This window comes from Leucopleurus acutus (assembly GCF_964270905.1).
Source record: "Leucopleurus acutus genome assembly, chromosome: 1".
NCBI classification, from domain to species: Eukaryota; Metazoa; Chordata; class Mammalia; order Artiodactyla; family Delphinidae; genus Leucopleurus; species Leucopleurus acutus.
Window position 1 is genome coordinate 166,865,135 of NC_139142.1, and position 25,070 is coordinate 166,890,204.

Here is a 25,070-nt window from a genome sequence, read left to right on the forward strand (position 1 = left end):
CGTATGGTTAGATAAAAAGGGGAAAAAAGGACTACTCAAATCTGTATTAAAAATACGACAACCATATTCTTGGTCACAGTTCCTATTTTGGGACAGATGCACATTCCAAAACTATTAAGTAAGCCCCTAACTTTCTGTGCTTCTCACTGTTTCCTTAGGCAGAAGAGAAGAACATCTCATTGGAAGTCAAAACCAAAGGTAAACCAGGGAGCAAATCAAGCACAGAGAATGATAGTAAAAAAAAAAAAAAAAAAAATCACAGTTGTAAAGTGCACATAGTTTGGGAGGTACAGACTCCTAAATAGAGTTTAGGGACAAATTCAGAAAAATAACATTCGCTGAAAAAGAAACTAAGCCATAACATAAAATAGATATTAGTAATCAGTGAAAATCTTTCCTGGAAATAACGCACGCTAAAATAACTAGTAAATGTGGTCTTCTACATCTCACGCAGAAGCCCAAGGTCACGCCCTATCTCATTTTACCTAATAGTATTTGGATAAAAGGGTATTGTTTTGGGGCTGACAGAGACCATGCTGTATCAAAGAGCAGGGCTGGCTAAGATTTATGACCTTGGGAACAAAATTCCCTCTCACTTTTAAGTTTTGAGCAGATGACTATGCCACAAACTCTGATGAAGGAGCATACATAAACAGAATTTAGTTAGTGGCTTGGGAAGGAGTCAGTTATCTTTACACCCTAGTTCTCTTAACTCACTCCAGCTCCCAAATCCCTTGGTCAGTGCTTCCATACCTCCCATTATCTCAGTTTATCTTATGGATAATTATTATTATCCCTATTTTATATACCAAAAAAATGCTTAGAGAGGTTGAGGGAAAGCCCAGGATCACAGATCAAAAGAGTGATAGAGCCAGGACTCAAGCCTAGGTCAGCCGGACACCCAAGCCATACTCCTCATCACACCACAGCCTCCTCCTGCGTGGTACCCAGAGGAAGCAGAGGCTTAGGGCAAGTTCACCTTGCAAGTCACTGCCAAAATTCCAGGAGAGAGAACTAGAGGAGAGATGGTCAGGAAATATGAGGAGCTGGGAGGGAGCTGAAGGTAGAGATAGACGGAATTTCTGAAGACCAATAGATGGCACAAGAGGCTGTTCTGAGGTCTCTGCAGAGACTCTTTCATCTGTGACCCAAGCCATAACCATTTTGGGATGGTCTCTGAGATTCCAGGATCACTCTTTTTTCTGGAATTTTGGAATTTTATTTATTTTTTATACAGCAGGTTCTTATTAGTTATCTATTTTATACATATTAGTGTGTATAGGTCAATTCCAATCTCCCAATTCACCCCATCACCACCACCACCCCACTTTCCCTCCTTGGTGTCCATATGTCTGTTCTCTACATCTGTGTGTCCATTTCTCCCCTGCAAACTGATTCATCTGTACCATTTTCCTAGGTTCCACATATATGCGTTAATATACGATATTTGTTTTTCTCTTTCTGACTTACTTCACTCTGTATGACAGTCTCTAGATCCATCCACATCTCAACAAATGACCCAATTTCATTCTATTTTTATGGCTGAGTAATATTCCATTGTGTATATGTATCACATATTCTTTATCCGTTCATCTATCGATGGGCATTTAGGTTGCTTCCATGACCTGGCTATTGTAAATAGTGCTGCAATGAACATTGGGGTGCATGTGTCTTTCTGAATTATGGTTTTCTCTGGGTATATGCCCAGGAGTGGGATTGCTGGGTCATATGGTAATTCTATTTTTAGTTTTTTTAAGGAACCTCCATACTGTTCTCCATAGTGGCTGTATCAATTTACATTCCCACCAACAGTGCAAGAGGGTTCCCTTCCCTCCACACCCTCTCCAGCATTTGTTGTTTGTAGATTTTCTGATGATGCCCATGCTAACTGGTGTGAGGTGATACCTCATTGTAGTTTTGATTTGCATTTCTCCAATAATTAGTGATGTTGAGCAGCTTTTCATGTGCTTCTTGGCCATCTGTATGTCTTCTTTGGAGAAATGTCTATTTAGGTCTTCTGCCCATTTTGGGATTGGGTTGCTTGTTTTTTTAATATTGAGCTGTATGAGCTGTTTATATATTTTGGAGATTAATCCTTTGTCCATTGATTCATTTGCAAATATTTTCTCCCATTCTGAGGGTTGTCTTTTCATCTTGATTGTAGTTTCCTTTGCTTTGCAAAAGCTTTTAAGTTTCATTAGGTCCCATTTGTTTATTTTTGTTTTAATTTCCCTTACTCTAGGAGGTGAGTCAAAAAAGATCTTGCTGTGATTTATGTCAAAGAGTGTTCTTCCTATGTTTTCCTCTAAGAGTTTTAGAGTGTCTGGTCTTACATTTAGGTCTCTAATCCATTTTGAGTTTATTTTTGTGTATGGTATTAGGGAGTGTTCTAATTTCATTCTTTTACATGTAGCTGTCCAGTTTTCCCAGCACCACTTATTGAAGAGACTGTCTTTTCTCCATTGTATGTCCTTGCCTCCTTTGTCATAGATTAGTTGACCATAGGTGTGTGGGTTTATCTCTGGGCTTTCTATCCTATTCCATTGATCTATATCTGTGTTTTCATGCCAGTATCATATTGTCTTGATTACTGTAACTTTGTAGTATAGTCTGAAGTCAGGGAGTCTGATTCCTCCAGCTCTGTTTTTTACCCTCAAGACTGCTTTGGCTATTTGGGGTCTTTTGTGTCTCCATACAAACTTTAAGAATTTTTGTTCTAGTTCTGTAAAAAATGCCACTGGTAATTTGATAGTGATTGCACTGAATCTGTAGATTGCTTTGGGTAGTATAGTTATTTTCACAATATTGATTCTTCCAATCCAAGAACATGGTATATTGCTCCAACTGTTTGTATCATCTTTAATTTCTTTCATCAGTGCCTCATAGTTTTCTGAGTACAGGTCTTTTACCTCCTTAGGTAGGTTTATTCCTAGGTATTTTATTCTTTTTGTTGCAGTGGTGAATGGGAGTGTTTCCTTAATTTCTCTTTCTGATCTTTCATTGTTAGTGCATAGGAATGCAAGAGATTTCTGTGCATTAATTTTGTATCCTGCAACTTTACCAAATTCACTGATTAGCTCTAGTAGTTTTCTGGTGGCATTTTTAGGATTCTCTATGTATAGTATCATGTCATCTGCAAAAAGTGACAGTTTGACTTCTTCTTTTCCAATTTGTATTCCTTTTATTTCTTTTTCTTCATGATGATCACTCTTGGCTTAAGGCAGAGCAGCCCTACTTCCATGGGGGCAGTGGCCAAATGCAGTCTGCCCAGACTTCAGGACCACAGCTGAGGGGTGTTCAACAAGGACTAACCGGGCCACAATCTTCTTCTGTGGAGGGGCCAACTTACTCATTTCCATCTTTCTTCTGCTTCATACAGAAATATGTTTCTGCCACCACAGTAGGTGCTCAAGAAATTTTTGAATTTATTTTTTGATTATCTATCAATTAATGAGAAGTGAAAGAGTAGCTAATCCTCTCTTAGATGAAGTAAGGAACAGGAGAACACAAAGCCCTCCCAGGGTCAGTATGCTGATTCAGATGTCCACCTGCGTGTGCACACACACGTGTGTTTGTGTGTGTGTGTGGTGTGTGTGCATCCAGTTATTTAAGGATAAGCCCTTCCTCACAGCCTTTCAGATTAACTTCCATCATTTATTGTGTGGAATTCTGCCAACTGGAGACATGTGATTTTGCAGGCATCCTCTTTTGAAATATTGATAAATGTGCTTCAGAGTAGTGAAGTGGAAGCTAAAATTTTTTATTTTTTTTATTGAAATATAGTGATTTACAATGTTGTGTTAGTTTCTGGTATACAGCAAAGTGATTCAGTTATACATATGTGCACATATATATTTTTTTCATATTCTTTTCCATTATGGTTATTACAGGATACTGAATATAGTTCCCTGTGCTATACAGTAGGACCTTGTTGTTTATCTATTTTATTTATTATTTTTAAAATAAATTTATTTATTTATCTTTTTATTTTTGGCTGCGTTGGGTCTTTGTTGCTGCGCATGGGCTTTCTCTAGTTGCAGCAGCTTCTCTTGCTGCGGAGCATGGGCTCTAGGCACACGGGCTTCCTTAGTTGTGGCACGTTGGCTCAGTAGTTGTGGCTCACAAGCTCTAGGGCACAGGCTCAGGAGTTGTGGTACACGGGCTTAGTTGCTCCGAGGCATGTGGGACCTTCCCAGACCAGGGCTCAAACCCATGTCCCCTGCATTGGCAGGTGGATTCTTAACCACTGCGCCACCAGGGAAGTCCCTATGTATTTTATATATAGTAGTTGGTATCTGCTAATCCCAAACTCCTAATTTATCCCTCCCCACTCCCTCTCCCCTTTGGTAACCATAAGTTTGTTTTCTAAGTCTGTGAGTCTGTTTCTGTTTTGTAAATAGTTCATTTGTATCATAGTTTCGATTCTACATGTAAGTGATATCATATGGTATTTTTCTTTCTCCGTCTGACTTACTTCACTTCATATGATAATCTCTAGGTCCATCCTTAAATTTTTTATATGAAATTTAATCAGAATACTTTTCTTTCTTTTTTTTTTTTTGGCCGCACTGCGTGGCTCGTAGGATCTTAGTTCCCAGACCAGGGATTGAACCCGGGCCCTCAGCAGTGAAAGCATCGAGTCCTAACCACTGGACTGCCAGGGAATTCCCCCAGAAAACTGTTCTTGTAATCCAAACAAGCACTTTAGCCAAGACACAAAAATCTCACTGACTGATGAAGGAAAGGAAGGAGGGGAAGGATCATCTGAAAGCACCTGGTTTTTAGGGCCAGGTGAAGCCTTAACCCAGGGCTGAAATGGGGACTCGGGCACAGCATAAAGAGGGCCAACCGCAGGAGCAGCCACCCACCACGTGGCGCCTACTGAGACCTGAAGTGTGGCTAGCGTGAGTGAGAAACTGAATCTCTAATTTTATTTCATCTTAATTAAAGATGTAAATCTGGCTCGTGACTACCATACTGGACAGCACAGGTTTCAGTGGGGTCGGGAGAATGGGAAGAGCAGAGGAAAAATAGAGGTAGAAAGTGATAAATACAAACTTCCGACTTCAAAATTGTTCCTGAGCACTATTTGTGTTAATAACTGATGGTTGTTTCACACTTGACAGTTTCCAAAGCTCTTCTGCATTTTATTCTGCATTCACTAGATGCTCATAACAACCCCATCAAGTGACTGTCATTATCATGATTCACAGATGAGGTTTAGAGAATTCCATGGTTTGCCTGAGGACGCTCAGTAGGAGGATGGGCTGCAGGCCCGCCGGTCATTTAACTCCAAGCTGACAAGGTAGCATCCAGGAACCTCAGCTCTTCCTTCAGAAAAAAAGAAGTACAAGATGGACAGATCCCTGTCATCTCATCTTTCTGCCCTGCACAATCTGCAAGGATATTCAGTGAGAATCAGCCTCTCTTGTTTCACTACATAAGCTTCTCACCACCTTGGAATTCAGTTCCTCGAAGTTCAGAGTGTTCCCTGTGCTGTGTGGTGGGTGCACAGATCTCCACCCTTCATCCAAACCTGCTTCTGCTGCCCTTTCCCCCTTGTCAGGCCCCATAGCCCACAGTGAGGAGGACAAGGGCCTGGAGGAGCTCTGAGAGATGCACTTCGACTACAGAAATTGGAGGAGTTTGGGATTATCACGGTGGAACATTTTTTTAACTTACTGAGAAATTCTTTGGCCTAGTATATGATCGATTTATACATATAACACACACACACACACACACACACACACACACACACACATCCTATGAATAGTGAAAACAACCCAAATGTCCAACAATAAGGGAGCAGTTCAATAAATTGTGGTGCATCCATGTGATAGAATATGATAAATCACTAGAAATAATGTTTCTGAAGACCATTTAAACATAAGAAAGTGTTCATGACGTCAAAAAGGTACAAAACTATACATGCAGTATGATGTTGATTTTGTTAAAAATATTTACAGTCAAAACAAAACTACTGAAAGAAAACAGCCAAAATGTGAACAGGAATGTTACCTGTTTTCTATAATAAGCATCACTTTTACAATCAGGAAAAAAAATGTTGTTTTTAAAATTTGTCTATGAATATGTAAAAAAGGTTATCTTACCTTTTTAGAGAAAAAAATTATAGGAATAAATTTTTGAGCACAGGGAACTATACTCAATATCTTGTAATAATCTATAAGGGAAGAGAATGTAAAAACAGAATATATATATATATATATATATATATATATATATATATATATATATTTATATATGGGTAAATGAATCACTTTGCTGTATACCTGAAAGTAACATAACATTGTAAATCAACTGTATTTCAACAAAAATTATAAAAAAGTATTTCAAGGACCAGGGCTTCACTGGCAGAAGGCTGAAGAAATGATATATGATTTTACATATGTTATATTGAGTAGAAAATAAAAGGGACTTTTATCAAAAATCATTTTGTATATAGTAATCCTCATTTGCTAATGATATCACTCTATATTTTGGGTACTGACTCAACTGTTATAGTGAATTAAAAATCTACAATTGTGCTGTCACATTCTCCTAATTTTACTAGTTTTTGCTTTTTGCAATTTGTTGCTATGTTATTATATCACATACAACTCAAATAATGCTATGACAATTACCAAATACATATACCGAATGGGTTTTTGTGAAAATTAAATAATCTATGTAGTGAGCTTAATGCAGTGTCTGACACATAGCTCATACTCAACAAATGTTGGCTATTATTAGCAGCAGTATTTTGAGGTTAATATTGCTACTTCTGTTTTCCATTTGTTTGAATTTAACAAATGTACCTTGACAATCTTTTTTTTTTTTTTTTGGCTGCACTGTGAAGCTTGCGGGATCTTAGTTCCCTGACCAGAGACAGAACCCGCACCCTCGGCAGTGAAAGCGTGGAGTCCTAACCACTGGACCATCAGGGAATTCCCTGCCAGTCATTTTTTAAAGAATCTTATAAAACTTTTAAAGGAAATTCAGCAAAGGAAAGCCACTAAAATTGAACTAGGAGTCAAAGACTCGATTTTTAAGTTCTGCTTCTCCAACAATACTTGCTATGCAAACTCTGGGCCTCACTATACCCACTTGTATTGGTGGTGGGTCTCAGAAAAATCACCATTTTGCATCTGGCCAAGCCCTTCTGCTTGCAATAGGGCTTTCTCCCTTTGGCTGCCAGACTGCTCCCTAAATTATAAACTCTCAGTTATAAACAAGATGACCCAATTTTTTAAAAATGTAGTAGTCAGAAATGTAAAAAAGTGTGATTAGTTTTTAGTGATATAATTTGAAAGAACTAGGGAGGTTATGTGAAGGATGTGAAAGGCTACAACTGTACCCAGATAGCACTATACAAAGAGATGCCCTCTGTCCCTCTCTCTGTAGCTGCCTGACAATCAGGCTGCACAGCCAACAGGCGCCCTCGCTGTTATGCAGGCTGCAACGCACTGGAGAACGGCAGGCCCTCCCCTAACCAGAAGAGACAGCCCTAGCCCTCAGAGAAGAAGATAATGCCACTTCCTCTCTCTGCCTTCAGTGTACACAGGCCAGGCCCTGCTTAGAAATAGGAGGGCTGTAACCTTAGCCACCCCTGACCAATGACCTGTCCGTTGCTAAGGATTATCAGAAGTTAGCCTGAAAAGCTTACTTTGGTTTACTCATCTGGTAAGTTTGTGTTCTCTGAATAAGGGCCCAATGGGTTAGGTGAAAAGAATGTACTTTTAGATCCTCCATTAGGATAGAAAATTGGTCTTTAACCAATATTAATATAGTGCTATGCTTACCAACTAATGTATTAAGGATCAAGTAGAATAAGAGTTGTGAAAACATTCTGTAAACTCCAAAATGATCTATAAACATAAAAGGAAGTGGACTGTGTTTAAATAACTAATTATAAGCAACTTAACTTGAATCAAAAATCTCTGCTTCTGTTCCATGTTCATGGATTAGAAAACTCAGTATTAAAACATCAGTTCTCCCCAACCTGATTCAGTGAAATCCCACTTAAAATCCCAACACGACTTTTTGTAGAAGTCAAAAAGCTGAGTCTAAAAATCTATGGAGGGGACTTCCCTGGTGGTCCAGTGGTAAAGAACCTGCCTTCCGGGCTTCCCTGGTGGGGCAGTGGTTGAGAGTCCACCTGCCGATGCAGGGGACACGGGTTCGTGCCCCGGTCCAGGAAGATCCCACATGCCGCGGAGTGGCTAGGCCCGTGAGCCATGGCCACTGAGCTTGTGTGTCCAGAGCCTGTGCTCCGCAACGGGAGAGGCCACAACAGTGAGAGGCCCGCGTACCGCAAAAATAAAATAAAATAAAATAAAAACAAAACCTATGGGATGCAGCAAAAGCAGTTCTAAGAGGGAGGTTTACAAGCCTACCTCAAGAAACAAGAAAAATCTCAAGTAAACAATCTAACCTTACACCTAAAGGAACTACAGAAAGAAGAAGAAACAAAACCCAAAGTTAGCAGAAGGAAAGAAATCATAAAGATCAGAGCAGAAATAAATGAAATAGAAACAAAGAAAACAACAGCAAAGATCAATAAAACTAAAAGCTGGTTCTTTGAGAAAATAGACAAAATTGATAAACCATTAGCCAGACTCATCAAGAAAAAGAGGGAGAGGACTAAAATCAATAAAATTAGAAATGAAAAAGGAGAAGTTACAACAGATACCACAGAAATACAAAGCATCCTAAGAGGCTACCACAAGTAACTCTATGCCAACAAAATGGACAACCTGGAAGAAATGGACAAATTCTTAGAAAGGTATAACCTTCCAAGACTGAACCAGGAAGAAACAGAAAATATGGACAGACCAATCACAAGTAATGAAATTGAAACTGTGATTAAAAATCTTCCAACAAACAAAAGCACAGGACCAGATGGCTTCACAGGTGAATTCTATCAAACATTTAGAGAAGAGCTAACACCCATCCTTCTCAAACTCTTCCCAAAAATTGCAGAGGAAGGAACACTCCCAAACTCATTCTATGAGGCCACCATCACCTTGATACCAAAACCACACAAAGATACTAGAAAAAAAGAAAATTACAGACCAATATCACTGATGAATATAGATGCAAACATCCTCAACAAAATACTAGCAAATAGAATCCAGCAAAACATTAAAAGGATCATACACCATGATCAAGTGGGATTTATCCCAGGGATGCAAGGATTCTTCAATATATGCAAATCAATTAATGTGATACACCATATTAACAAATTGAAGAATAAAACCCATATGATCATCTCAATAGATGCAGAAAAAGCTTTTGACAAAATTCAACACCCATTTATGATAAAAACTCTCCAGAAAGTGGGCATAGAGGGAACCTACCTCAACCTAATAAAGGCCATATACGACAAACCCACAGCAAACATCATTCTCAATGGTGAAAAACTGAAAGCATTTCCTCTAAGATCAGGAACGACACAAGGATGTCCACTCTCACCACTATTATTCAACACAGTTTTGGAAGTCCTAGCCACAGCAATCAAAGAAGGAAAAGAAATAAAAGGAATACAAATTGGAAAAGAAGATGTCAAACTGTCACTGTTTACAGATGACATGATACTATACATAGAGAATCATAAAAATGCCACCAGAAAACTACTAGAGCTAATCAATGAATTTGGTAAATTTGCAGGATACAAAATTAATGCACAGAAATCTCTTGCATTCCTATACACTAATGATGAAAAATCTGAAGAGAAATTATGGAAACATTCCCATTTACCACTGCAACAAAAAGAATAAAATACCTAGGAATAAACCTACCTAGGGAAACAAAAGACCTGTATGCAGAAAACTATAAGACACTGATGAAAGAAATTAAAGATGATACCAACAGATGGAGAGATATACCATGTTCTTGGATTGGAAGACTCAATATTGTGAAAATGACTATACTACCCAAAGCAATCTACAGATTCAATGCAATCCCTATCAAATTACCAATGGCATTTTTTACGGAACTAGAACAAATCATCTTAAAATTTGTATGGAGACCCAAAAGACCCCCAATAGCCAAAGCAGTCTTGAGGGAAAAAAACAGAGCAGGAGGAATCAGACTCCCTGACTTCAGACTATACTACAAAGCTACAGTAATCAAGACAATATGGTACTGGCACAAAAACAGAAACATAGATGAATGCAACAAGATAGAAAGCCCAGAGATAAACCCACACACCTATGGTCAACTAATCTATGACAAAGGAGGCAAAGATATACAATGGAGAAAAGACAGTCTCTTCAATAGGTGGTGCTGGGAAAACTGGACAGCTACATGTAAAAGAATGAAATTAGAACACTCCCTAACACCATACACAAAAATAAACTCAAAATGGATTAGAGACCTAAATGTAAGACCAGACACTCTAAAACTCTTAGAGGAAAACATAGGAAGAACACTCTTTGACATAAATCACAGCACGATCTTTTTTGATCCACCTCCTAGAGTAATGGAAATAAAAACAAAAATAAACAAATGGGGCCTAATGAAACTTAAAAGCTTTTGCACAGGAAAGGAAACCATAAATAAGACGAAAAGACAACCCTCAGAATGGGAGAAAATATTCACAAATGAATCAACGGACAATGGATTAATCTCCAAAATATATAAACAGCTCATGTAGCTCAATATTAAAGAAACAAACAACCCAATCCCAAAATGGGCAGAAGACCTAAATAGACATTTCTCCAAAGAAGATATACAGATTGCCAACAAACACATGAAAAGACGCTCAACATCGCTAATTATTAGAGAAATTCAAATCAAAACTACAATGAGGTATCACCTCACACCAGTTAGAATGGGCATCATCAGAAAATCTACAAGCAACAAATGCTGGAGAGGGTGTGGAGAAAAGGGAACCCTCTTGCACTGTTGGTGGGAATGTAAATTGATACAGCCACTATGGAGAACAGTATGGAGGTTCCTTAAAAAACTAAAAATAGAATTACCATATGACCCAGCAATCCCACTACTGGGCATATACCCAGAGAAAACCATAATTCAAAAAGACACATGCACCCCAATGTTCATTGCAGCACTATTTACAATAGCCAGGTCATGGAAGCAACCTAGATGCCCATCGACAGATGAATGAAAAAAGAAGTTGTGGTACATATACACAATGGAATATTACTCAGCCATAAAAAGGAACGAAATTGAGTCATTTGTTGAGATGTGGATGGATCTAGAGACTGTCATACGGAGTAAGTAAGTCAGAAAGAGAAAAACAAATATCGTATATTAACGCATGTATGTGGAACCTAGAAAAATGGTACAGATGAACTGGTTTGCAGGGCAGAAGTTGAGACACAGATGTAGAGAACAAACGTATGCACACCAAGGGGGGAAAACCGCGGTGGGGTGGGGATGGTGATGTGCTGAATTGGGCGATTGGGATTGACATGTATACACTGATGTGTATAAAATTGATGACTAATAAGAACCTGCAGTATAAAAAAACAAACAAAAAAAACAACTAATGCTAAACTTTCTTTGCGTTATTTATATGGAAATATGTTAATGTAAATGTTTCAGACATTACATGAAATTTCTAAAAATCTTATATGTTCTGGTATAATGTTATAAGTCATAATTCTAGTTATTACTTTAAAATGTATATCTCAGAAATAACTAAATTTCCTTGTCAATTGCATTATTATGAACTTTCACCAAATCTTTAACCATGGTCATTTTTAAGTCTTTTGTCATTTACAGACAGTTCTGGGTGTACTCTGAAGCTTTCACAAAAATGTTTCTATAAAAGGGTTTCATCTTCAAGGAATTCATGGAAAAGACTCTGACAAGTACAGGTTTCTGGTAACTGACTATATTGCTAAACTGAATGAATAAGCATTTTCAGAACTCTAATGGAAAACTGATGAATTCATAAAAGTGCTAACAAAAGATCAAGATGAAAAAGAAAATTAATTACATGGGACTGAGTGGACTGATGAGGATGATTATAATATTTGTGACTTTCTGTTTGAATAAAAAAAAAATAATCCCACAAGGACTCAGAGGCAAAAAATATACAAATCAATTTTCACTGCAAAGTAAAGGCGCTGTTACAGTGGAGGATTGCTGGACTGAATGTCAATATTATGACATAGTATGAGTGTGTTTCGTGTTTGGTGATTGCAATCGTTGTTTTTGTTGTGGTCATCCATTTACAATGCTTGGTGTCAGTTTATTTATCTCTTATAAAAATAAAATACAGTGTGTGTTTGTGAAAAAAATAAAATAAAATAAAAAGTCAAAAAAATGGTTAAGATGATAAATTTTATGTTGTGTTTTTTTAACCACAATTTTAAAAAAAAGAAATGAAATACCAAGGGCTGGAGAGAATGCAGAGTCACTGGAACATTGCTGGAATGTGAAATGGTATAGCCACTTTGTAAAACAGTTTGGCAGTCTCTTACAAAGTTAAATATACACTTACATTTGATCCAGCAGTTCCACTACTAGGTGTTTACACAAAAACTGAATGTGAATATCTTTACTCACAATTGTCAAAAGGTGGAAACAATCCAAATGCTCATCAAGTGATGAATGGATAAACCAATTATAGTACCTCCATACAATGGAATACTACTCAGCAATAAAAAGAGTCAACTACTGATAACTGCAACGTAGTGGGTTGAATCATGTTCCCCAAAAAAGATTTGTTCAAGTCCTAACCCCAAGTACCCATGAATGTGACTTTATTTGGGAAGAGAATCTTTGCAGATGTAAACAAGTTAAGATGAGGTCATACTGGATTAGGGTGGGCCCTAAATCCAATGACTGGTGTCTTTATAAGAGAAGGAAGAGGGAGATTTGGACACAAACAGGGAAGAAGGTCATATGGAATGGAGGCAGAGAGCAGAATGATGGAGCTACAAGCCAAGGGACACCAAGGACTGGAGGCAACCAAGAGAAGCTAGGAAGAGACGAGGAAGGATTCTTCCCTAGAGTCCCCAGAGAGCATGGCCCTACGGACACCTTGATTTCACAATTCCAGCCTCAGAACTGTGAGAGAATAAATTTCTGCTGTTCAAAATGTACACCACCCAGTTTGTGGTACTTTGTTATGGCAGCTCTAGGAAACTCATACATGCCACAACATGGATGAGTCTCAAATGCAATTGCTAAGTGAAAGAAGAACTCTACTTCTGATTCTGTTTATAGGATACATTGGAAAAGGCAAAACTACATATCAGTGGTTCCAGAGGCTGGAGGTAGGGGATGGGAATAGATTACAAAGGGATATTAAGGGAACTTCTGGGGGATGATGAAACTGTTCTGTATCTTGATTGTGGTGGTAATTATACAACATAACCTGTAAATCTAAAGAAGGTCAATTGTATTACATATAAATTACACTTCAAAAATGTTTGCTTAAAAAAAATTTATGCTTCTGGGATTCCCTTTTTTTCTGTTTGACAAGAATCCTGGGAAGGAGCTCCTATTGGCCTAATCAGGGATAATGTGAGGATCAAAATAACAATAATAGTTATAGATTATAAACCATGGAAAAAAATAAGAAATCACAAAACCACAAATATAGAAATAAATAAATAAATGTATAAATTGAAAGTTTGATGAGAATCAGGATAAAGTATCTCCTCACAAAATACCTATTAATTACAAAGGAGAAGAGTAACTTCAGAGTGGAGAAGACTGACAGACACCACCTTAACTACGTGAGAAAAGTGAACATCATGAAAATGAAAAATCACCCACTTAATGGGATACAATAACAGAACCACCTTTGGCTATTCCTGCCAAAGATGTGTAATCTGAATCCAATCATGAAGAAACATCAGACAAACCCCAACAGAGAGATATTCTAAAAAAGAACTGGCCTGTGATCTTCAGAAGTGGCAAGGTCACAAAAGTCAAAAATAATTTCTTTAATGTCAAAAATAAAAGACTGAAAAATTGTTCTAGACTGAAGGAGACTAAAGACAATGTGTGTGCTCTGAACTGGATCCTTTTGCTGTACAGGACAGTAATGGGACATCTGGTGAAACCTGAATGGGGTCTCAGGATCAAATGGTAATAATGCATCACTGTTAATTTCCTGATTTTGATGGTTCTATTCAGGTTATGTAGAACAACGGCCTTGCTTGTAGGAAATACACGGTGAAGTATTTTGGGTTGATAGGGCATTAGGTCAGCAACTTATTCTCAAGGGTAAAAATACAGTTATTTTTACTGTACATCCAACTTTTCTGTAAGTTTGTGATTGTTTCAAAGTTTAAAAATTACTCAGAGAAAGAATCCCGGGAAGCCCTGGGTCTGTCACTTCATCCCATCCCCCAATACACAAGGAAAAGGACACTACAATACATTCTATATTCCTCTAAAGTTGACAGGAAAGTACCACAAAATCGGGATTTCAAACACAGCATATCTTGACAAAGTTCTATCTTCTGAAGCATGAAATCCAGCATAAAGCAGAGATCTACTTTATTTGGATACTGAATGACCCAATGGCCAACATGTAAGATAGTTTGATCTATAGAGGTAGGTTTCTAATATAGGCAGTATTATAGTGAGATTTCAAACTCATTAAAGACAAGATTCCAGTGTACTAAGGTACAAATATGTTCATATAGTACTTTTTCTAATCACATTACATTTAAGAGTTCCTATTAGCACTCCCAAATGGAAGTATCCATTTAAATAATATTTCTGCTTTACGGGACATCATCAAACAAGTGAACCAGATTTCACAACAAAGAAATTTAACACTGAATCTTAAATTGTATAATTAGACTGTCAGCCTCCTAATTATTCAAAGACTAGGATATCTAAATCTAATTCAGATCTTAAAAACAGTACCATATACCACTGTCTAAATCACCAATTCCACATTGTTTTGAACAAGGCTCTTCACTAATATGAATGATTAAAGCACCCTATGACACTGCACTAATCTAAATGCAATATAGGGACTTCCCTGGTGGTGCAATGGTTAAGGATCCGCCTGCCAATGTAGGGGACAGGGGTTTGATCCCTGGTCTGGGAAGATCCCACATGCCACGGAGCAACTAAGCCCGTGTGCCACAACTACTGACCCTGTGCTCTAGAGCCTGCAAGCCACAACTACTGAGCCCATGTACCACAACTACTGAGCCCACATACTGCAACTACTGAAGGTCATGCATCTAGAGCCTGTGCTCCACAACAAGAGAAGCTGCTGCAATGAGAAGACCACGCACCTCGACAAAGAGTAGCCCCTGCTCACCGCAGCTAGAGAAAGCCCACGCGCAGCAACGAAGACCCAACACAGCCAAAAAAAAAATTTTTTTTAATTTAAAAATAAGTGCAGTACAGACCACTTATCTATGCTGTAGATTTGTCCTGTCCAGCATGGTAGAAACTAGCCACATGAAGGTAGTGAAACATGGCTGGTACAAATTAAGATGTGCTTTAAGTGCAAAATACACACCAGATTTCAAAGACTTAATTTAAAAAAAAGAAAAAAAAGAATGTGAAATATCTCACTAATGTTTTTTAATATTGATTCTACGTTTAAACAATAATATTTTGGATAGATTGGGTCAAATAATTATTTAAATCATTTAAATATTAAAATTAATTATACTGGTTTCTTTTTCTTTAATGTGGCTACTAGAAATGTTTAAATGACATATGTGACTCACATTATATTTCCAATGGACAGTGCTGCCTTAGACCATTTATGAAATAACACTATCTTATGCTGCAGTAACTAGGAAAAAGAATAACAATGGACTTCCCAGAAGAACACTGAACTGTATCTAAGCCCAGTTTATCTTCAAGATCTAATCTCTTTTTTTCTTTTATTTTTGGCTGCATTGGGTCTTCGTTGCTACATGCAGGCTTTTCTCTAGTTGTGGCGAGTGCACAGGCCCCTCATGGTGCTGGCCTCTCTTGCCGCGGAGCACAGGCTCTAAGCACGCGGGCTTCAGTAGTCGTGGCTCGTGGGATCCACAGCGCAGGCTCAGCAGCTGTGGCGCATGGACTCAGCTGCTCCGTGGCATGTGGGATCCTCCCGGACCAGGGCTCGAACCCATGTCCCCTGCACTGGCAGGCGGACTCCCGACCACTGCGCCACCAGGGAAGCCAAGATCTAATCTTTTCAAGGAAAATTTTTGCTTCTCTTTTTACACTCCACTCAGCTCAAAGAAAGTAAGTATCTCAGGTACCTGAAACTCGGAGGCACTGCTCCGCAGCTGGCTCACATTGGGTAAGGATCCTCCATGGTACTGTGTAAGGCGCAGTTGCTGAAGCTTCTGAAATTGAACCTGGGAACAAAGACATTTGAAAGTTGTTGAGAGATGACAGCAAAGATCTGAAAGAAGCATCAAAGTATGGTGTTGTGTAGCGAAATGGTTCAAGAGTGAAAGTCCTGGCTTCAGTTTCTTCTCTATTTAAAACCTTCAGGTTTCCAGTGCTTTCTGGGTTTTGATTAGTCTATTTTTGGAAAGAATTTACCCCTGTGCTAAATGTCTCAGCCATGACAGTGAGGTACTCTTGCATGGTCTTTGAGTGTATGTGTGTGGAGGCACAGCAACAAAAGAATTTCTTAAAAAAAACTAAGCCACTGTCCATGACTCTAACACACTGACTATCTTCCCTTCTCCATGCTCTTTTCCAGTCTCCTTTTACATTTATGTGTAATAACTACACAGTGGTGACCACAACATAGGTACAATCTTGCATGCTTACATCATAACTCTTTTCTATGATATTACATAAGCATTTTTAATGGCTATATGACATTTCTTCTTCTGAATTATTTCCTTAGAACACACTGCAAAGAGTGATTACTAAGTCTCTGGGTTTGGGCCTTTTGATGGCTCTCCATACACACTGCCAAAATGTTTTCCCAGAGGGTATACCAATGTATATATGAGAAAACAGTTTGACCAAAAACTCACTAACACTGGAAATTATCATTAATTGGGGAAAAGAAGGAGGTCAACTGAACAGGTATAAAATGGTATCCCACTGTTTTAATATGCTTTTCTTCTGTAAGTTCTTCCTTGCTTCATTTTTCAAAAGGCAGTAAACTGGTTACAGTTCTTGTAAACCCCAGAGTGGTCCAATTTGGTCTTTAAGAGTTCTGCTTCTAAAATAATAAATTACCTCTGTGGTTATGTAACCCTTGGCACTTGTAATTCATGTAGGGAAGAAAGGGTAGATAGGAACTCCGAGGCAGGTTTTTACCCTTTCATTACTCTCTGTCTTTGTCTAATAATAATAAAAACTACCAGATATGAGCCCCTAAGATGAGCCAGATGCTGTCCTCAGACGCTCTGCCCACTTTATCCCTAACCCTCTCAGCAATCACCAAGGGAGACCACATGATCCTGCTTTTACGAACATGGAGACCCAGACTCAGGGAAGTTCAGACACCTGCCCAAGGTCACACAGCTAGAGGAGGCTGAGCTATGGCTAACTCAAAACCCACATTCTTATTTCTGCCATGTACCTTTCCTTTGTTCCATTTCTCCCTCAATGATCATACTATTCACAAGCTCAGAGAAAAGTGAAGTTTGATTGACCAAAAGCATCGCTGCACCTATGAAGCGCTCTGATTTTTTGTTTTTACATTTATTATGAAAATTTTCAAATACGTACAAAATAGAGACAAGTAAAATGAAACCCCATCTCTTCATCTTCCAGCTCCAACAATGATCAACTTACATCCAATCTTGATTCATCTTTACCTCCTCCATCACCCACTGCACTCCCCTGAAAGAAATCCAGGCATCCTAGCATTCCATATTTCAATATGCATCTCCAAAGATAAGGACTTGTATCTGTTTGGAAGTTTTAAAGGCATATAAAACCCTTTGGCAGCCTTAACTTCCTTATACCCACTGTACTTGATTTCTCAAACATACTGCACAGTAAAACTCTATTAATCAAAACCCAGATCTGAGAGCCAAATATGAGAAGGAAGCCATGATGAGCTTTTCCCATCTATCAGCTAAGTTATAAAGTCTCAGCTTTTGATCTTGACATTCTCAACCAGAAGCATTTGACTCTCTATCCTTGAAAGTCTCTCGACAAAATTCTCAGCCCCCTTGATCTAAAGGCTTTGATTCCTTCTTGCATCAATCCATCCACTTAGTCACTTACATAAAAACGTTTAACTGTGTGTCAGGTACTGTGCCAGACGCCAGCTTACTAAGATGAATACGTGCCAAAGTTCCCTACCTGCAGGGAGTTCTCACAAAGGCTTCAACTCTTACCCAAAAGCCTTGACACTTCAACCAAGCTAAGTTCTAAATCTAGCTAGAGATTTGCCTTCAACTGAGCTTGAGGCTCTCTTAGCGGTCGTCCATATCTGCTGTCCCTACCAAACTGCCCATTTCTGGAGTCTTCAGAGACGGTTGTGCTACAGTAAAAAGAGCACTGGATTTGGAACAGGAAGACCTGACTTTGTAAACCGGAGCTCCCATGTGGTTGCACAGATTATTCTGCTGCCTACTTCACAAAGACGGTGGAAGGATTAAAACAGAGAACAGACATGACAGTGGTGTGTAAAGTGTACAGGTCTGGACAACTGCTCAAAATATTATCATTATTGTTGATAACCTCAACTACCTCCTAAACCCTTGAGTAATTCTGACACTTTTCTCTTTTGAAATTTAGAGCCATTGAGCTAGAAAGAACCTTAGAGACTGTCTTCAATACCGTCATGCTTACTGATGAGGAAAATGAGGACAAAAGGCTGATTAGCCTGAGGCAGAGGTCATGGACTGGCAGGCGACAGGACATGGTTAGCCTACAGAGTTCTGTCTGACCCACATGCTACTGACCCACTCAATGTTTTAAATTTTTAAATTGCAAGAAGCCACAAACATCTGGATTTCCATCTTGTCTTGATTGAAAGATCTAATGACACTGAACCCATATTCTTCATGGCAACAGTGCGTGGAGCTGAGAAATGCCTGCCCCCTTAGACAGGGCTTGGGTTCTCCAGTTTGCCCGTGTCCTCACTGTACCCTGTTACTCCTCCACTATGGCCCAAGATCAGCTACCATTTACCATCTCATTCCGCGCCCCTCCACTCATTTTCCTGACCTGCCTCACCCAGTACCTTGAGTTAGCAACTTTTAGCCTATAGTCACACACTTTTAGTGGAATTTTCTCCAATGTCTATATGAAATGAGATCTAAGTCTCACTAATTCCTTTTTGAAGAAGTGTTGTAGTAGTCAGCACAATCCCAGCAGCCCTTTTCACAGAAATTGATAATTCTAAAATCTGTAGATGTGCAAATGACCTTGAGTAGCCAAAGCAATTTTTAAGAACGGTAAAGGTGGAAGACTTAAGTTACCTTGTTTCAAGACTGACTATAAAGCTATCGTAATCCAGGCAATGTGCTGTTGTTCAAAAGAGAGATGAACAGATCAATAGAACAGGAGAGAGTCCAAAAATAGACCGATGTATACATGGCCAGTTGATTTTTGACAAAAGTGTCAGAGCAATTCAATGGAGAAAGAAAACCGTTTTCAACAAATGCCGCTGGTACAATTAGATATCCTAATGGGGGAGAAAAAGCAGTTCAGCATATAGACATTCAGTGAGACAACCATAATCAAACCCCAGCTCTGCCTCTTACCAGCCACGCAACCTTATGTCTCAAGTCTGTTTGCTCTCCCGCAAAATGAGGATCGCTCCAGATACACAGTCCACAGGGTTACTGTGAGAACTACATGAGATAATGAACGTAAAGTGATCAGCACAGTGGCTGGCAAAGAGAGAACGCTCCATATTCAGCCCAAATCTAATCTTTCTAGTCTCCTCTATTCCTCTCTGAGGCCTCACTATGCCATAACATATCTATTGTTTGTTTTAATATAAAAGTAATAGTTTTTCCCAAATATTCCAGCAAAATTAACACTCCAGGTTGATGTGCTATTATTGATCGTGTGGTTTCTCCACACTACCAGTTGTCCTTTAAAGCCAAACTTCTTGAACAAGTTCCCAACCCTGTCCCACTTCCTCCATTCAAGGCCTCAGTGCCTCACAACCTCCCTTCCACCCAGCACACTGTGGACGTGGTGGCTCCCACCAAGGTTACCAACGACCTCCACATGACTGGACCAAAGAACAAGTCCTTATCACATCAGACCAAGTCAGCAGCACGGGGTTCGGCTGCTGGTCCACATCCCCTCCTCTTAACCATAATCCTCCTGGCTCTCCTCCTACCTCTCTGGTTGCTCTTCAGTCTTCTTTGCTGGCTCCTCCTCCTCTACCTCCCCTTTAAATGGTGGAGCTCCTTGGGCTTCTCCTAGGCCCTTTCCATGTTTCACTCTGTGTATAGCAGGGGTTACAAACTCAAAAGCCTATGGGTGCCAGGTATGGAAGATAAGTAAGCGAAGCAGCCTAGAATCACTGTGAGGAAACCATAGGGAGTGACGGGGACTGTGGCAAACTGAAGGACACACTGTGCCCTGTCTAAGGGGGGCAGCAGCTATTCAACTCCAGGCAATCGCTGCCATGCGGAAATGTAGGGAAGTGTTGTTAGATGATCTCTTTTTTCAAAAGAAGCCAGAGTCCAGATTTTAATGTAAAATCACAATATTCACTGTTGGCCCTAATTGAAGAAAAAAAAAAATCAGAGGGCCAAATTAGAATTTAGGCCACCAATTTCTAAGATCTTTTCTAGAAATTCTTCCTAGGCAGCAGAATCTACTCCTGCTGCTACACACCAAAGATTCCCACTAGCCTAGACTTCTCTCCTGAGCTCCAGGACCACATATACAACTATCTGCTGGCCCATCTCTACTTAAATGCCTCACAGGCACCTCAAACTCAGCATCTCCTGACACTGAGTCAGCTCCCGCCTTGCTCCTGCCAGCGCTCCCTCTCTTAGCAGAGGATACCCTGGAATGGCTCAAGTCCGAAAGCTGGGGATCATCCTTGAGTCCTCCCTCTCCCTCACCTCCCTCATCCATTCACCAAGTCTGGTCCTTTCTACTTCCTAAGTATCAATCTGTTCACCTCTCTGCCTCCCTGTGGCTACCACCCTTGCCAATGCCACCACCATCACATCTCCTAGACTCCAAAGCATTTCCCTGCTACCTCTTCCTCTGATCTATCCTACGTTCTGGAGCTAGAGGCATTCTTTCAAAATGCAAATCTCCCCTGGTTCAACCCCTTCAATGACTTTCCATTGTCCTTAGGATCAAGTCCCAAATCCCCATGAATGCCTCATCTCAAATTACCCTCCTCATCCCCTTGCTGAACCTCTGTCCCCTGTGCCTAAAACACTCTCCCCTCCCTCAACACACGAGCATATACCCTCACATGCCTTCCCCACTCCTACTAACCCTTTACGCCACTAGAATAGGTGAGGATTCCCTACCATACACTCCCAACTGTTCCCCTTTCGTACTATTCATCAAAATGTGTCCTGACTTGTCAAATGAATGTCTTCCCCATTAAACCCTAAAATCTATGACGAGACACTACTATATCCCCAGTGTCCATCCGAACCCCCAGCACGCACTAGAGACTCAAAAAGTATTTGCTAAACAAATTAATACGATCTTTGAAGCAAGGTACCACGTCTTCACCTCCCCCCACCCCTACACCCCCACTGGGGACTCAAGTACCAACAAATTAATGAATGAACAAAGGACCAGCCTCTTTCCAGGCATATCTGCCTCCATTTTTTTCCCTCTCCTTATCATCCCAGGTACCACCATTGAACTGATCCTCCTAGCATTCTCTTCTCAAAAAATTTCCATTGCTTCCAGGTAAGGCTGCACCCCTAAAGCTAGAGTGAAAAATTCTCCATAATCTAATCTATCCCACCAACTAAACAAATAGGATTTAACTCCAACTCTGAAGGGCTGACTCTGATTATATGGAGAAAAAGTCGAAGCCCAACAGACTCAGAAAGGAAAGAGTACCTAGATTGATTAGCGATGTCTGTTCCATTTATAAGCATGCCCACCATGGGCCAGTAATGGAAAATCAGTATGTCTGCCATCTGGTTATCAATAATGAACTGGATAGATTCTTCTCCATCTGAGATCTTTGGACCCTTGGAACAATTGCTTGGGGATCTACGAGTTCTCTACAAGAAGTGTTTCAGTTTTATAATTTCATTATGAAAGTTACCCTTAAAATTTTAAACAAGCAAAGATTACTAGGCAAATTCAGTGTTATCGTTTGCCTTTGTGTGTATGAACACAGTGGAGCCAAGCAGTATTTATTATTTTACTTGCAATTGGTAGAGAGTAGAAAAGAACACAGGCAGAATTAACATGTAAATAATGCCCTGTACAAGGTGAAGGACAAAATGACATCATAATTTTATAGCAATTAGAATAGAGAAAAGTGGTGGCTGAATTGAGTTATCATATGGGGCAGAGTTGGTCAGGCTTGCTAAACTCAAGAGAATCTGAGCTACAGGGTTTAGCACTATCTATATATATTTCTTCTCATCATGATAGAAGTGTAAGTACAAGAGATATTTCACTTTCTCCTTAACCTCGCTAAAAGAAAACACCATCAAAAATATGATAAATGGCAAGTGACACCTAGCCTCAGGAGTGGGGGACATGACAGGCTGTGGGGTGAACTGTGGCCAACCAGAGAATACATGCTCCATTTGAGGGGGCAGCCATCACCCAGCTCCAGCCAGCTAGCTGTCACATGGGAAATCAGGATGAGTGTTATCGGGTCTCCCAATTTTAAATGTATATAAATATATATATTTAAAATAGAGAGAAAGAACGAAATTTTGACTGTACATTAAAATCTCCAACTTTGATTTCTATGAAAAATCTCCCAATTCTGGCGACAGATTCCAGAAGTTTTCCCAAGCACCAATGGCCAAAAAATATCGCGTCTGCAGCTCAGCGAGCCAGGGACCACCAGTTTGCGACTCGGCTCTCAATTCTCCTTCAGGATGCCCACAACCCCGCCCCCGCTTCTGTACATCCTCCCCCATCCTCCTGATGGTCCTTCAAGGTCAGCATTCAGGATCCTCAAGGCCTGCCTGCCCCGCTCATGCTGACCCTCGTTCTCTGCAGTTCTGCGCGGACACTCCTGTTGGCTCTCCATCCTCCACTGCCTCCCTCGACAGTTACCTAACCTCGCCGAGTGTTTGTCCAGGCTGGCGCCTTATTCCTCCTGGACCCTCCTCCGTCACCAGCAACGCGGTACACCTTCCCAGTTCTCATGAACCATCGGGGCTGAAGTCAGTAAACCGGACCGATACAGCACCTCCATGGAGGAAGAGTAGCGAAGTCCCACACTCGACATGGAATCACATCTCGATACCCAGACAGACCCCAAACCAGCCCGGGGCCGACCCTGGATTCACTGGTGCGCGGAGCTCTCCCGAAGGAGCGGGTGGGTGCCTCGGGCCCTCCACGCCGAGCAGTCCGGGAGGACTCGCGGGTGGTGGATGTTCGGAGCAGTGAGAAGCCGCACCGCCCGCCTCCGAGCTGTTTGTGATTTCCTCCCCGCGCTCCCGGTCACCCTCCCCCTTAGGCCGCCCTCACTCGGCGGCCCGCCTTCCCGGGCTCGGCCCCTTCCCATCTCCCCGTACACACTGCCCCGCGACCCTCCCACCTCCGCGGCGACAGCAAACCTCCAGCGGGTGTCGGAAGGCAGGCAAGCGCCGAGGCCGCGGCCGCGCCGGCCCCGCTCCCGGGTTCCACTCCGCGGGCGCGACCCCGCCCGGCCCCGCCATCGCCTCGGCCCCGCGACCTCTCACCCGCCGCGCGAGGCCCGCCCGCGGCCGTGGCCGCCCGCCCGCACCGGCCCGGGCCCTCACCCGCGACAGGGTGAGGTCGGTCATGAGCTGCTCGAAGGCCCGCGTCTCCTCGGCCTGCCGCTGCGTGTGCAGCGCGATCTTCTCACTGAACTTCCGCGGGTTGGCGCTGCCCGAGCCCGGCGAGGCGGCCATGGCGCGGGCCCGGCGCAGGCAGGAGGGGGAGACGGCGGGCGCGGGCCCTGCGCCTCGGCCCACCCGTCCGTCCGCAGGCCGCCCCGGCCGCCGCCCGAAGCCCGTCCTCCGGCGCGACCCGGCAGAGGAGCCGCCGCGGCCCCACAGCCAGCGAGCGGCCGGGAGCGCGCCGAGGTCCGCCCCCGCGCGCCCGGCCCCGCCCTCGGCGCGGCCCGCCCGCCGCCCGGCCCCGACCCGGCTCGGCGCCAGCCACCGGAGGGCTTTCCCCGGCGTCCCGAGCCGGGCTCGCGACCCGCCACGCAGACACTGAGGAAACCCCGTCAGCAGAGCAAAACGCATCCGACGTGAGGGAGCAGCTAGGGTACCATTTTTCCAAAACGCTCCCTCGTAGGGACGTCCTGGCCTTTGGATTTACGTTACAACTTTAGAACAGTTTTAACATCCTTCTCGCCCGGCTTCCCTCCAGTTATGCTGATTTCCTTCAGGGGGTGAAAACGGGGCGACCTACGCTTGAGCAATCCTCTCCCTCAGTTCCCACACTCTGGGGCCTAACGTCTGCCCTCCGTCCTCCGCCTCCCAGCCCGCTTCCTCCCTCGATTTGTGTCGTTGACAGTCCGCTCAGGCCCACCCAAGAAAAAAGTTACTAAATCTGGATCTCAGTTTCTAAAACCATCTCCCGAGTTGCCCGAACTTGAGCCGTGGGCACCCTCCTCGCTCCTCGGCCCCGGCCCTTTTTCCAGGCTCTTTCTGAGCATCCGTGGGCTCTGCAGACTCCAGCTCGTCAGACGTCAACTCCCCGTTTATAACTAGCTTCTCAGCCTCAACGGTTTTCTCCCTCTCCTGCAGCCCAGGAGCTCCTCTCCGTATAGATGTGGCTGTGTGTAAAGATGTCCTGGACGGCTCTAAGAGTGTGTCTGCGTTTTGTAAATTAGGAACTATTAGGGACACGCAGAAGAGTGCAGAAAATGATGTTAGCGACACCTACTCCCTCCACTATCAAGATTAAATGTATCAAAACATTTTGCTTCAGTTACTTGGTATTTGTTAAAGAAATAGAAAATTAGACAGAAGTAAAACCCGACCCTTGTTCTTTCTCCTTCCTCCCTAGAGATTGTCACTGGG

General features: G+C 41.6%; 1 protein-coding gene across 1 annotated transcript in view; it reads right to left on the reverse strand.

The window, feature by feature from the left end:
* Positions 1 to 24,082, reverse strand: part of CRTC3 (CREB regulated transcription coactivator 3) — a 99,850-nt gene extending 75,768 nt beyond the window's left edge. The window contains exons 1-2 of the mRNA XM_082839621.1: positions 23,817 to 24,082; positions 16,212 to 16,310 (exon numbers count right to left, since the gene is read on the reverse strand). Of these exons, the coding sequence (XP_082695747.1) occupies positions 16,212 to 16,310; positions 23,817 to 23,948 (231 nt within the window). The 5' untranslated portion in view covers positions 23,949 to 24,082. The remainder of the gene's footprint in view (positions 1 to 16,211; positions 16,311 to 23,816) is intronic.
* Positions 24,083 to 25,070: the final 988 nt, after the last annotated feature.